The 14,494-nt window shown below is 36.3% G+C and overlaps 1 protein-coding gene across 1 annotated transcript in view; it reads left to right on the top strand.

Annotated features, from left to right (window-relative positions):
• Positions 1 to 14,494, top strand: part of ASAP1 (ArfGAP with SH3 domain, ankyrin repeat and PH domain 1) — a 400,440-nt gene that overhangs the window by 320,171 nt on the left and 65,775 nt on the right. The window contains 2 exon segments of the mRNA XM_044669204.1: positions 5,296 to 5,383; positions 9,908 to 9,956. Of these exon segments, the coding sequence (XP_044525139.1) occupies positions 5,296 to 5,383; positions 9,908 to 9,956 (137 nt within the window).

Genomic DNA, 14,494 nt, shown 5'->3' with positions numbered 1-14,494 from the left:
TTTTTTTTCCAGTAGACTAGAATAACTCTCAAAGTGTCAGTATGTACCCCCATATCTCAAGTAACAGCTTATTTGGTAGAAAAGCAGTTACATGTTGACAGTATGCCAAGTCAAATGAAGTTCATTGTTGGAGTGATAATTTTAAATTCAATTCAATGGACTTGACAAACTTCTGAATGAATAAATATCATACGCCATCCTTATTGAGGTTGTGTGTCAGTCACAGAATAACTTAGCATGTTTTTAGAGAGTCCTTTTTTCTAGTCAATTTTGAACCATTGTGTTTTGAATAATCTTTTCTCAGATGAGAGGCAAAGACTTTGTTTCATCCTTCTAAAATGGCGGATAAGAGAAGATTGACCTGATAATCTCTTTTTGGAATTGTGTTTAATTTTGTTAAGGGTAATAGAAACATTTAAAATAAAAGCATTAGAGTTAGACAGGGCTTCAACTTATCTTACTTGTTTTTCTGCTTCTGTAGGTAGAGCTTAGGAGCAATGGGTAGAGGTTTCACAGAGGGAGATTTATGCTTAATGTAAGAGAAAAAATTTCTTAACCATTAATACTGTCTAAAAGTAGAATGAGTGGCCTCAGTATTCCAAATCCTTCATTGTTGTGCTGTTTTCAACACTGTCTAACTCTTTGTGACTCCAATTGGAGTTTTTTGGCAAAGCTGCTGGAGTAATGGTTTACTATTTTCTTTTCTAGCTCATTTGACAGATTAGGAAACTGAGGCAAACAGGGTTAAATGACTTGTCCAGGGTCACACAGCTAGTAAGTGTCTGAAGCCAGATTCGAGTTCAAGAAGATGTCTTCCCAACTCCAGACCTGGCATTGTATCCACTGTGCCACCTAACTGCCTATTCCCAGTCCATAGAGCACTTTTAAGTTTGGCACTAGATGAGCACTTATCTGGTGATCATAATGTGAAAGAGATTCCTTTTCAGATGTAGTGTGGACTAAATGGTTTCTGAAGTTCTTCTAACTCAGATTCTGACTTTTTTTGATGTCACAGATCCCTTTGGAGGGGGGGTGTCTATCCCTCCTCTTCAGGATCATGTTCTTAAATGCATTACAATTGCAAAGGAAAACAGCCACATTGGGAAAATTTATAAAAGAAGACTATAATCAGATGGAGTCTAACAATATGTCTAATAACTGTAAGAATTTTATAGTAGTAATGAGCATAAGCAGTATTTCAAGATATCTGCAGTAACTATAATGAGAGATGAAAATATTGGTGATTTCTATTAGTTGCAAAGTCAAAAATAATGTTAATCATACTCTGATTTTTTTGCCTCGTTTCATAATTGAGAGAAATAGCCAATTTCATTTAGAGATTAATAAAAATAAAGATTTTTTTTCTCATCCAATTTCACATACTCCAAAACCCTTAGGAGTCCTTAGTAGGTCCTCAGTTAAAAATCCGTACTCTAACATGAGAGTTGGAGGTAGGAGTAAGGTAGGCTCAGAGAAGTGGGAGGGTTATCCCCTGAAACCTCTCTGCCTTCCATGTTTAAACCAAAACCCTGACATGAATTGTTTAGCATATTTAAGATCTGAGCCATACAGATTTCAATTTCCTCTTCTCAAAAGCTGCAACCTCTTCCTCATGGGTGTTGCCCTTAACTTTAGGAAGTGCCTTCTTATGTCAACCTACATCTCCTACTGCCATTTGAAGGAATTTTGATTTTTGCAGCTCTACTCATATGGAAAACAGCTGCTTGGCTGTGTTCTTGTAACTCTTTACTGGCTTGATTATTGTGGCCCCTCCACTCTCTTTTTTTCTAGACCAAATAACTCCTTTAATCTGTCTTCAGCATTCCTAAGTTCCATCCCTTTAATCATCTCCAAGGTCCCTTCCAACTCTGAGATTCCAAGAATCTTGATCTCCTCCAGTTTTCAACACTGCTATTAAAATGTGGCTTCCCAGACAGGACATAGTGTTTTCCCAATTGTGGTCTCACCAGTAACTGAATGAAAGCGGATTGCTTCCTGCATTTGACAGGGTCTCAGGTATCATCATGATTCATAGTTGGAAATTAGAGTTATCCCTGTTTACATACAAGGATGTTGCTGCCGGAAAAGAATATCGTGTGACCATTGATTTCTTCATATTTAAAACCTGGACCTGGGTCTGTTAACTACTATGGAAACTTTTAGAGTCTTCAGCCCTCAGATTCCAAATATACCCAAAATGTTTGCTGAAGGACTAGCTCCTTCCTCACTGCAGTCTTTCAAATGAAGCTGCTCCTTCCAAAATGTGTGCAGCTGCTTTAGCTGGCTTGAAATTTTGTCTTTGTTTTCAAAACAGCATTCTTCTTTGCACCATTTAAAGCAGCCATTCCACTCACACTCAGCTTGGATAGCCTGATGTCGTCATTCACAGCACCCTACTCGGTGATGCTACCAGGAGATTGCCTTTAATCATTGTCCTAAAGTCTCACTGTTTGCCTAGTGCTTTAGTGCTTAAATAGTCTTTAAGGAGATAATATGTGATATGATGTAACAGAATTGTGTTACATTCATGTCTGTTTCCTTGTTTGACCTATTGCCATGAATCCTAGAATGACTGAGTAGATAATATTATCCCCATTTTACAAATAATGAAATTGAGGAGGAAATTGCCTGACTTGTTCCACATGATACTGCTAGCTGAAGATCTAGCCAGAAGTCTCCTGTAGATGTTGTATGTACTCTCTGTAGTGTTAGTCCAGTTCAAACATCCATATGGAGAGTTAGTCACCACAATTTTTGATAGATGGACACATGCATGTATGTGCATATATGTGTATATATGTGTGTGTGTTTGTTGGGTTTTTTTAGGTAATCAGGGTTAATTGCCCAGGGTTTTTTGGGGTTTTTTTTTTAGGCAATCAGGGTTAATTTTTTTTAGGTAATCAGGGTTAAGTTAATTATCAAGGTTACATAGCTAGTAAGTATCTGAGGACAAATTTGAACCCAGGTCCTCCCAACTCCAGGCTTGGCATAATATCCACTATGCTACCTAGCTGCTCCCACCACCATTATATTTTTAGAACAAAGCATGGTGAAAAGAGCTTGAGACCAAAATCAGAACTCTTCAAAAGTGATTACTGGTGAATATTTATCCTTCCAAAAGTGATTTATTTAAAGTCCAAGTTCATGATATTTCAAGAACAACAATAAAACCCAAGGGTCAAAAGCATTCCAGGATATAGAAAAAACACATTGAAAATACAACATCAACTTGACCCAGAAGACAAATGGTCAAGCAAGAGATCAAGGATTAAGTGTACCAGTAAATTTGAGCTGGGACAAAAAGGTTCATGTTCATATGAATTTTAACTCACTCAATATTGTGAATATATTAGCATTTAGTTATAGCTAGAGAGGTTCTGTCACTGCATTGCTCTGTAAAATATTCAACCACAGATAGCTCATGTCTCTTTCTGCACAAAAAATGCTAGTGTCTTAGAGCTGGGCAATTTTTAGAGGACTTTGAGAGTGAAGATGAGGAGGAACAGAAAAGTTAGAAGAAAGGGGAAGTTGGAGGACCTGGTACTGTCCTTTCAGGGACAAGATTTGCTTTCATTTTCCCTCTCTCTTATAGGGTCTGGGAAGCTGTAGAAACTCAGGCAGCCAAAAGATTGAAAAAGCAAATTAAAGACTTTGCCTGATTAGCCAAGATGCCCTAGATAATATGAATAGACCATTTGGAGCTGAGAAAAAGAATAGGAAAAATTGGCTTCTAAGAGAGAAGCCTCCTGGGGTTCTTTGACATTGAATGAGTCTAAAGGTTAAGCACAAAATTTCTAAAAGGAACGACTTCTGCTTTTCTAAATCACAATTAAATGAGTTTACAGAGGAAGATTTTTAAATGAATGACAGAGACACTAAAATATACTTGGGCATTTAGGTTCAGCAATTTAGAACTGGAAGATGACCTTTGAGGTCATCTAGTCCAGTCACCTCATTTTTACAGATGGGAAAACTGAGACTCAAAGCAATTAAGTAGTTTGCCAAAGTTCATGTAAGTAGTAAGTAGTTTTCTCGGTGTTTTAACCCAAGTTCCTCTAACTTCTCGTACAACATTCTTTTTATCACCATAGGTCATGTTCTGACGGTTAGCTTTAAGTTTTCTTGGATTAATAAAGAGTTTTAATGAGTTGTGTAATTGATGAGAGAAAAATATGAAAATATGCTGATTTCTAGCACCCAGCATTTTTTTCAAACATTTTAACATGTTTTACATGTCAAAAACTAGGTGGCTATCACACACTTATGCCACTTATGGGCAGAAGGACTAAATTGCAGATTCTGCTTTTTGAAAGGTGGCGGTTGATTTCTTTCCAGACCTCTTACTGAGGCAAAATTAAATGTTTTCCCATGTATGAATGCAGCCAATGCATAGTGTCTTTTCTATGTAGAATATGGCAATTATGCAGCAGAAGAGGGACAAAGCTATCTATACCTCTAAGAAGTGAGCCAAACCATATGAGTTAAAATATTTTAATATAATTTGAACATTTTACATTATCAAAAACATAGTTCCTTATTTTAACAGCTAAGCTTCAACTTTTTTAATTGCATAATTTTTCAAAGAAATAAATTCCTAGTGATAAAATAGCATCTTTCCTATTCATTTTAAATTTTTCCTCTATTTTCCCCCTTTTTCTTTCTCTCTACAGTAATTCAAAGATATATGATAAAAGAATTCAATAAATACTGATTTCAGGATAGTCGTTGTTCTGTTCTGGTTTTTCTAAAATAACTTGAATTTCCTGTCCAAATTGAATTGATGATTAGTAGGAGCTAACAGAAAAGATTAAATGTTTGCTAATTATTATGATTGATGAGTTTGCATATTGTGTTGAATGTAGCAAATTCATGCAATCTTAATGCATTTCAACCAGGATTTTCCTGAGTCATAAAAACAAATGTTTTAAACATAAAAACTTATTTTGATGCAGTCTTAATTCAAAGCAGACATGAATTATTCCCATTTCCATTCTGCTTTATCACTAAATTAATTACATTCACTTATAGAGAACTCATTCAGGCATTTAATTACTTAAAGAAATTTGTGTGGGATAAATGACAAGACTTAACCAAATCACTATTTGTAGGGAAGCAAGCTCACAGAGTAGAGTATGTGGCTTTCCCAAAATGATTCACAACAATACAGGTATCAACAATAATGCCTAGCTTCTTTCTACTTAGAGAGAGATACAAACCAGATAATCAGACAGTGAGCACCATTTCATGAGACATATTTGAGGTCTTTGGAAACAACGTGTATTTCTTTTTTTCTAGTCCAACAGGCAACCAGCAAAACTGAACCTACTCACTTGCCAGGTGAAACCCAATGCTGAAGATAAAAAGTCTTTTGACCTGATATCACGTATGTACTTTTTTTTCCTCTAAATTAGTCATTATGATTTCTGGCACGCTATATATCCCTGTGTTGACATTTTTTAGCAACTGTTTTTACTAAACAAGTGTCCTTAAAGTGATTACTCTGGTAATTCATTTGCATTCCAACAGATCCTGGAGATCAATTAGATCTCCTATCATAATTCATATATTAGATCATCTGCTGATGGACAGGAATAATTTTCTCTAATATCAGTGGCAACCACAAATATTGGAGAGTACATTTTGACCCAAACAGTAGAATAAAATCCAGATATAAATCAATCATATTTTAAAAAATCAATCAATCAGTAATTATCTATTAAGTACTTACTTTTTCCAGGCACCATATTAAGTTGCTAAGAATATGTTAAAATCAGCATAGGATTGTGCTTTGAAACTAGACCTAGAAAAAAAGTGTTTCTTGGGAATCTTTGTACCTTTTTTAACCAATGTTCCAGCATCATGATCATGGATATAAAGTAGAAGTAATCTGATAAAGACAGAGACCCTTAACCAGGAGCCTATGAACTTTTTTTATTATTATATTTTAACATAATATATTTAATGTTTAAAAGAAAATATTATATATTCAGTATAATATTTCTATGTATTTTATACCGAGACAAGGGACTCATAGACTTCACCAGACTATCAGAGAGTTTCATGGGACAAAAAAAATCCTTAAGAATCCGAGGTTTAATGAAAGGAATTCTGGCTTGAGAGACAGGGGGCCTGCTTTTTAGTACTATCTATACCTCCAGCTTAGTATGTGATCTTAAATCAATCACAGTTTCTCAGCTTCAGTTCCTTCCTTTGTAAAATGAGCAAGTTAGGCTAGTTAAATTCAAAAATCCCGATCATCTCAAACTATGTTCTAAGGTCCCTTGTAGCTCCAGCATTCTATATTATAAGGTTTCTTCCACTACTAACATTCTAGCAAGATGTTGCAGTTACAGAGAGCACTGGACCAGGAGTCAGGAAAATCTGAGTTCAAATTTGGCCTCAGATATTTAACAGCTCTGTGATCCGGGGCAAGACACTTAACCTTTGTCTGCCTCAGTGTACTCAACTATAAAATGGAACTGAGCAGCTACCTCAGAAGGTTGTTGTGGAGGGGAAAAAAATGAGGTAATATATGTAAAGCACTTAGCATAATGCCTGCCACATGGTAGGTAGCCTAATTAATTAATTGATTAGTTATAGTTGTATTATTTGATAATTAAATATTATCATTAACTATTATAGCATCATAAAGTATAGTATAGTAATATATAATGAATATTATAATTATAATCATTAATCATTAAATAAAATAATATTAATTCTTGCTTGTTTCCCCCCTGCCCCTTTCTATAACATTCTAGATTTGAAGCACTCTTTCAGCTCTAACATACTGTTACCTAAAGGGGAGCCTATGTATAATGCATCTTCTTCTCTCTAAGTTACACCCTACCAGAAGAAATGTTGTGAGGAGGATTACTTAGTTATTATTTGCTGTACTCTTTCAGTTGGGTGGATTCTGGGAGCTAACCCAGCCCAATTTAACCTGCAACTCAGGTTGGGATTAATAGTCTCTACCAAAATCTCCCACAAGTAGATGACAGTCTTCCTTCAGGATCCCAGGGAATCAGGGTACAAACTCCACTTCCTCTGAGGTCTCGCAGGGTCAGTTACAACTTGTCTCAACCACCATGGAGTCTGTCTCAGAGAGAGCTACACTTCCTGCTTCCCCATTCCATTTAGAATTCTCCAGCCCTTCCTGGTAGGTCTCCTAAATGATAACTAAGTAATCCTCCTCACAACAGAAGCCCAAAGGGATAAACTCCTAACCAGTTGTTACAGTCCTTCAAGAAAAAGGGGTTCCATGGCACCTATCCCAGAGTTCACAATCACTCTTATTCATTCCTCTTTTGTGTCTTATATAGTGAAAAAAGCCATCCTAATCTAATCCTAATTAATAATGTTCATTTGCATCTATGTAGCACTTTCAGATTTACAAAGTATTTTAGATAGCTTATCTCATTTAATCTTTAAAATAATCCTGTAAAGTAGCTGCTTTTGATTATATTGATTTTACAGAGGAGTAAATGGAAGATGAGAGAGCATTAAGCCCAGGGTCACACAGCTTTTAAATGGCTGAGGAAGGATTTGAATTCAAGTCTAACATTCTATCCACCTAGCTACCCCAACTGAGGGGACTGTTTGACAATTGCAGATTAAAGAAAAGTGGGGAAGATGACTTTCATGATAGGATTCATTCAGATGTTCAAAACATTTTCACTGAAAATGAAGAGTGTCAGCCTAATTGGTTTGCCAGGTTGTTTCTTTCCTCTCTAGATTGAGGTGCTTAGTTTGCTGCTTGTGTATTTTAGTCCTGGGATGAATTAACAAATACAACAGATTTCATAGGATCTTAGGAATTAGAATATGGAAGAAGCTTAGAAGTCATCTAAGCCAGATGTTCCATGGTATTTTTTTTTTAATCTTTTCCATTTTACACATTAATCTGGTTCAGCCACACTTGGAAATGCTGTGGACAGGATGTTTGACACCTGTGGTATAATCCAGTTCACACCATTTTCCTAAGTTCAGAGCATTTCAAAAACTTGCAGAAGATACTAATAGCAGATCAGAGATTCAGACCTAAGTCCGCCCCCTCTACAGTCTATTTTAACCCTCCCTGCAATGGTTCCTTTGCAGAGAATAAGTAGCAAGATGACTCGAGATCAACAGTAGGCACCTAGCTTTTCACCTCCAGCATCCTTGCTGTTTCCAAATTGACTTCAAACCCAGGGAAGCAGGATCATTGGTCAATAACATTTTCAGTGCAGCCACCCCCTAAAAAATGTTTTCATGCTCTTTAGAAATAGTTTCATTGGCAAAATCTGGGTGGTTCAATGGATTGAAAGCCAGGTCTAGAGATGAGGTCCTGGGTTCACATCTGGCCTCTGACACGTCCTACCTTTGTGACCTAGACAAGTCACTTAACCCCCATTGTCTAGCCTTTACTGCTCTTATGCCTTGGAACCAATATACAGTGTTGATTCTAAAGATGAAAGTTAAGGGTTTGAAATTGTATTTAAATTTTTTTAAAGAAATAGTTTTATTCTTCTAAAATTCAATGGCATCAGAATTTTGGCCTAAGCATTTAGTTTAATAGTACGATCAGTTTATCTTTACATAAAGAATTTATATGGAAAAAGAACTGGGTTGGAAATAAAGGAAACTTACCATGAATTCCAGTTTTGCTTCTTACTATCTTTGTGAACACAGTCATAAGTTATTTTCCTTCTGAGCCTGCATTTTATCTTCTATAAAATGAACAACTTACACTAAACAATCTCTGAGCTACCTTCCAGCTCTAAATCCCATAATCCTATTGATATATCATTTTTTTCTGGAGTTGAAGTGGTTTGTTTTTTGTTGTTGTTTGAATCTGTGATTTCATTGGTATTGAAAACTTCAATCAAGAAAACTCCCTGTACCACCCACAGCCCTTCTGCTAAATCTAGGCTTAGATAATTGAGTATGTGATGTGGCTGGTCCAATATCACAGGATTATGGGGACAGTAGAACTGGAAAGGGAACTTCAGAACATGTCTAGCCCCTCCCCCATTTTACAGATGAAGAAACTGAGGCACAGAATCTTTAAGTGACTTGCCCATAGTCACACAACTAAAAAGAGCTGAGACAGATTTAAAACTCTGGCTCCAAATCTAAAGTCCTATACAGTATACCATGCTTCCTCTGGAGTTAATTTGTGTTTCAGTTGACTAAGGAATTTATTGATCACTAGTGCTATTAAGAATTTATACTTTAAAATTACAACACAGACACAGCAAACCCCACCCACCTTCTAGATTTAGGAGTACGTTAAGAAGCACAGTAAATTCTGAACTACAGGAAATTGCTTTGGCACCACTGAAGCAACAACAAACTGCTTCTGTGACTGCTTACAAAGCCTTCTGCATCTTCCTTTAACTGGTTTAAGATGATTCTTTGGGAAAGGGTTTAAGTCTTCCTCAAAGCAACCTTCTTTCATCAGTAGCAGACACAGCTTCCTTAGGCTTCTCTAAGGTACAATAGGTCTGCCTGCATATAATAGATTTTATGAGAATTTAATGTATAGGATGAGCAGAAGGCTGTGGGATGAATGATTTCTTTTAAAAGAATTTCTTTTTGAAGGAAAGGAAGCACAGTTAAAAGAAAATTGAAAGCAAAAGTGGAAAATAATTGAATCAACAGGAAGTCATTCTTTATTTCTTACAAAAATATTTGGAAATATGTCAGATTATATGTGGCATTTGTTTGGATTTTATTCTTTAGAGGGTAAGTATGGACGGATCACTGAGTAGAATTTGTATCATTCAAAACATCATCAAACAAAGATGATGAATCCAAAACCAATGACTAAATATAGTAGCCAATTATTGTGTCTTTTAGATTATGATGTACAATGAAAAGTTCTTTACAGTTTTTCAGTATTTTTATTTTTTTTTTGTACTTTTAGATAATAGAACTTATCACTTTCAAGCAGAAGATGAGCAAGACTATGTTGCGTGAGTATTTTTTAAAATGATAATTTGATGCATTTGGAAAAATTAAAGAAAGCAAGCACGTATTTAGTACCTCCTCTATGCAAGACCCTTTGCTGAGAACTGGAAGATGCAAAAAATACACTCCTTGCTACCCTGGAGTTTATAGTTGAAGGGGAAATAAGAATATACTAAGTACACAGTCATAAATAAAGCTCTGAGGGAAAACAAGATATCGTTTCTAGCTTATAGGGTAGAAATGGAGAAGAGAAGATACAGCTTCATGGAGTTGGTGCTTCCTGGGATGGGCCTTGAAGGAAGGCTAGGATTTCAGTAGGGTTAAGAAGAAAAGGTGAGCAAAAATATGGCAAGAAAGAAAGAAGAGACCAAGAAATTCACACAACTATGAATTAATTAATAACAAAATATCATGAATTTGTAAAAGACTTTTCAATTCCAAAAACACTTATTCATCTCCTACTTCTATGTAAGTCTCTGGGCATAATAAGAAAAAACAAGTAAATAGTTCCCTTTCTCAAAAGAGCTACCATCCTATTAGAGCTTATGTTTGACATTTCCTTTAAATTGCCAAGTACTTTCCATATTAACATCATCAGAATGTTTGTGGTTGAGGATTAGGTTGGGTTTGTTTTTTATTTTGTTTCAGTCAATAGCTATTGAGAGCTTCCTGTGCATTCAATACCATGCTAGAGGTGCAGAGGATGCAGAAGGCAGGATCTTACTTCAGAAAATGTGTGGTCTATTCATCATTTTCCTAAACAGATCAAGACCAGTAGTCCATAAAGGTTGTCCATCATTTTAGTCTGTAGCCACCATTTACAAAGTCCATAGCTTCTACATCTTAGAATATTTGAGTTTAAAGAGATCTTAGAAATTATCCAATCCAACAACATATTTTACTTATTAACCAATCCCTCCCTTTTTAAGACATATGATCCAAACAGCCTAGTCCCAATTGATTAAAATAAAAGAATAGTCATATTCCATCTTTCACATATGCATGTCTGTGTGTGTGTGTGTGTGTGTATGTGTGTGTGTGTGTGTGTGTATACTTGCAGTAAATTTGGCTTAAGATTTACAAAAAAGGAAGAAGTTTGGGGTTTTTTTATTGGTTTTAAGCCAATTAGAAAATCAGGGTTTAGGGAACATAAATTCTCTATTTTGGCTAGAACATAAAATATATGAGAAAGAGTAGCACTTATATTCCATTTAAAAGAATCTGGACAAAATATACCTTAAAAAACCAAGATGTAATGTGCTTTCACTGTATTGAATGCACAGCATACTGTGGTACTGAACAAGATGGTTCTAAGAGTGTAACTTTAAAAATCAACAGAAAAACAACCCAGGGGATAAACCAAACTAAACACAAATCATGCCCTGCCATATGATAATCTTCATAAATTGTTTTCTTCCTCCTTTTCTAGCTTCAGTCACCCATTCTACCCTCCACACTGGCCTACTTGCAGCTCCATCTCCTCTCTCATTGCCTCTGCGCTGGCTGTCCTCCATATTGGAACTTTCTCTCTCTTTACTCCATCCTCTTGGTTTCCTGGACTTTCTTCAAGACATAATTCAAGTCATGAGGCCTTTCCCAGTCCTGCCAGCTTCTAGTGCCTTCCCTTCTGACATTACCTCCCTCCATTCTGTATGAGTCTTATAGACCTCTAGTTACTTGCATATTATCTCCTTCCTTAGCTTGTGAACTCCTTAAGGGCAGGGAATGTTTTTGCCTTTTTTTGTATACACATCAAGTAAGCAATTAAAAATGCTTCATGACTGACAATATAATAATTAATAGGAGAACCTTTCTAAATGCTTACTTTTTCACTTCACTAGTTTTTTCTATACTCTATATTAACTAGAAGTGAGAAAGGAAGGAATTTGAGCTAATGTTGGGAGCTTAATAATAATAATAACAACAACAACAACAACAACAAACCTTAATGCATTATAGTCTACTTTAAAATCTTCACTTATGAAAAACACAAAAGAAAAAATGTCTCCTGACAGAATTAACCAGATCATGTAACTTTTTTCTCTCCATAGTTTCATAGGAAACTAACTTCATAAGCTATCATCTTCTTCCATTTTTCTTTCTCTCTTCCTCCATCTAGCTCTTCTCTTTTGCCCTAGTTTTCTCACCCTCTTCATTCCATCTCTCTTTTCTCTTTCCCATGCTCTCTTCCTTTCTCTTCCTTTATCATTTCCCCTCTTACCCTCTCTATTGAGCATTCTCTCTCTCTCTCTGTCTCTCTCTCTGTCTCTCTCTCTCTCTCTCTCTCTCTCTCTCTCTCTCTCTCTCTCTGTCTCTCTCCCCCCCAATCTAAAAGGGCTCCAACTAGAGAGGGATTGGCTTTTGCTGCCTTTCTTCTTTTATTACTTATTTGGGTTTTTTTGTTTTTTTAAGACATATAGCTCAAGGACCATCTTCTGCATGAAGCCTTTATTGACTTCCCCAACTCCCTCCCATACTCTGTATACATTTGGATTGATTAGCTTGGTTTTTGTGTTTTATATCTTTATATTTCTAAATCTCTAATGGACAGAGTCCTGGACCTAGAGCCAGGAAGACTCATCTTCCTGAGTTCAAATCTGACCTCAGACACTAGTTGTTTAACCCCCTGGGCAAGTCACTTCACCCTTTTTGCCTCAATTTCCTCATCTCTAGAAGGAAATGGCAAAACATTCCAGTTACCTTTGCCAAGAAAATACCAAAGAAAAGTTGGACACAAATAAAACAACATGCAGGTCTCCTCCATTTAAGTACATGTTCCGTTGGAGCAGAGAATATTTCATCTTTGGACTTATGCCTACGATAGTGTTTGGTACATAGTAGGAGCTTAATAAATACTTGTAGATTGGTTAATGGAGACAGGTGAGAGACACAGTGAAATGTGGTCAGTCATAAACCACAAACTATAATGTTGAGGGCAGCAGTTTTTTGGGTTTTTTTGTGTTAGTTTTTATTCTTAACAGGAATTCCCCCATAATATAGACATAGGTGTTTCTAAACACAAATGTTACTATTTATAAAAGTACTTAAATTTTTTTCATGTAAAGAGTGCTTAGACTTGTCCTGTTTGACCCTAGAGAATAGAACAATGAATGAAAGATTGAAGTTATTGGGGTACATTTGAGGCAAAATATAAGGAAACTTGCTAATCCTGAGAGCTGTTCAAAAGGAGAACAGACAAAAGTAGGTTCCCTATCATCAGTGGTCTTCATGCAGAGTTCTGGAGGACCATTTTGATAGTATACTGTTGTGATAGATTCTTTGGACTAGTTGCCTAGTTGAAGTCCCTTCAAAATTTGAAGTGCTGAAACTGTACTTTTGCAACAGATCTTTGCATTTTTGCTATCCCTATTCTTATTCGACTCCATTTTCCTTCTTTTCCTAATAATGTCAGCAATCATTTATTAAACCCTGTGCTGGGTCCCAGAAAAAATTATCTTCTTTTCTTTCTCATTCTATCTGTCCATTGCCTTTGTGAAATTTTTAAAACTCAATTCCTGGCTTTTTAAAAAAGAAACTATTCCAGATCTCTTCTGCTTCCTTTTCTGTTTAGTTATCTATCATTCAAAAAGTTAATGAACCCTAAGTTTTTCTTGCTTTTGTTTCCTGGGCCTCATTTTACTTTACCCTTATTAACATCCCCCATAACCACCCACACATCTCTGGTGCTTTGGAATTGGAGGTGGGTAACGAAGCAGCAGACTTCTTTTTCTTCCCCCATAGCTGAGTGGGTGCAAACCATTCCAGAACTTCCTGTGTGCCTCCTTTTCCCACATTACCCTCCCTTCTTCTTGCCCTTTTCATTCATATATTCATTCATTCAGTAGATAATTGTTGCCCAAAATGGTATAGTAAAACAAGCGTTGTATTTGCAGGCTTAGATTGAGATCTCAGCTCTGCCAGATATGCTTATGTGACCTTGGGCAATCACTTTGCCTTTGTAACCTTCAATGTCCTTATTTGTAAAAGGGAAGAATTAGATTACACAATCTCTAAGTTCTCTTGCAAGTCTGATACCTATATAGTGGGAAGGAATTTTTTTAAGTTTTATATCATATTCTTTGAAATGAATATATTTAAGTATACAATAGTTGCAAAGCAAATTTAATTGGTTATGTTGGGGCTTTAATATCAAGTTTATAATCTTTTAAAAGCAAGTGAGATATACAGAACTTTTTAGTTGCTAGAGGAAAGAGAGGAAAAGGACTAAAAAAAGATCTCTTGGGGCTTCCGGGTTAAGTGGCGGCAGAGTAAGAAGCAGCTCTTAACCTCTCCTGACCGAAACATACAAAACTCCTCAAGGGGACATAAAAACAAGTCCAGACAAACGGAGGAACCCCACAACAGGGCACAGCGTGGAAGGTACGTGGAATCGAGACATTTCCAGGCTAAAAAGGGCTCTCACTCACTCAATCGCGAGCTGAGCAACCGCCCCACCCCCACCCCCTCCACACTCACCTATAGCTCCGAACCCAGCTAAAAAGAAATAGAGCAAGTTTGGGGCACCCATCGAGTCATCAGCAGC

The sequence above is a fragment of the Gracilinanus agilis genome, chromosome 1, assembly GCF_016433145.1.
Source record: "Gracilinanus agilis isolate LMUSP501 chromosome 1, AgileGrace, whole genome shotgun sequence".
NCBI lineage: Eukaryota > Metazoa > Chordata > Mammalia > Didelphimorphia > Didelphidae > Gracilinanus > Gracilinanus agilis.
This window is presented reverse-complemented; position numbering and strand designations above follow the sequence as displayed.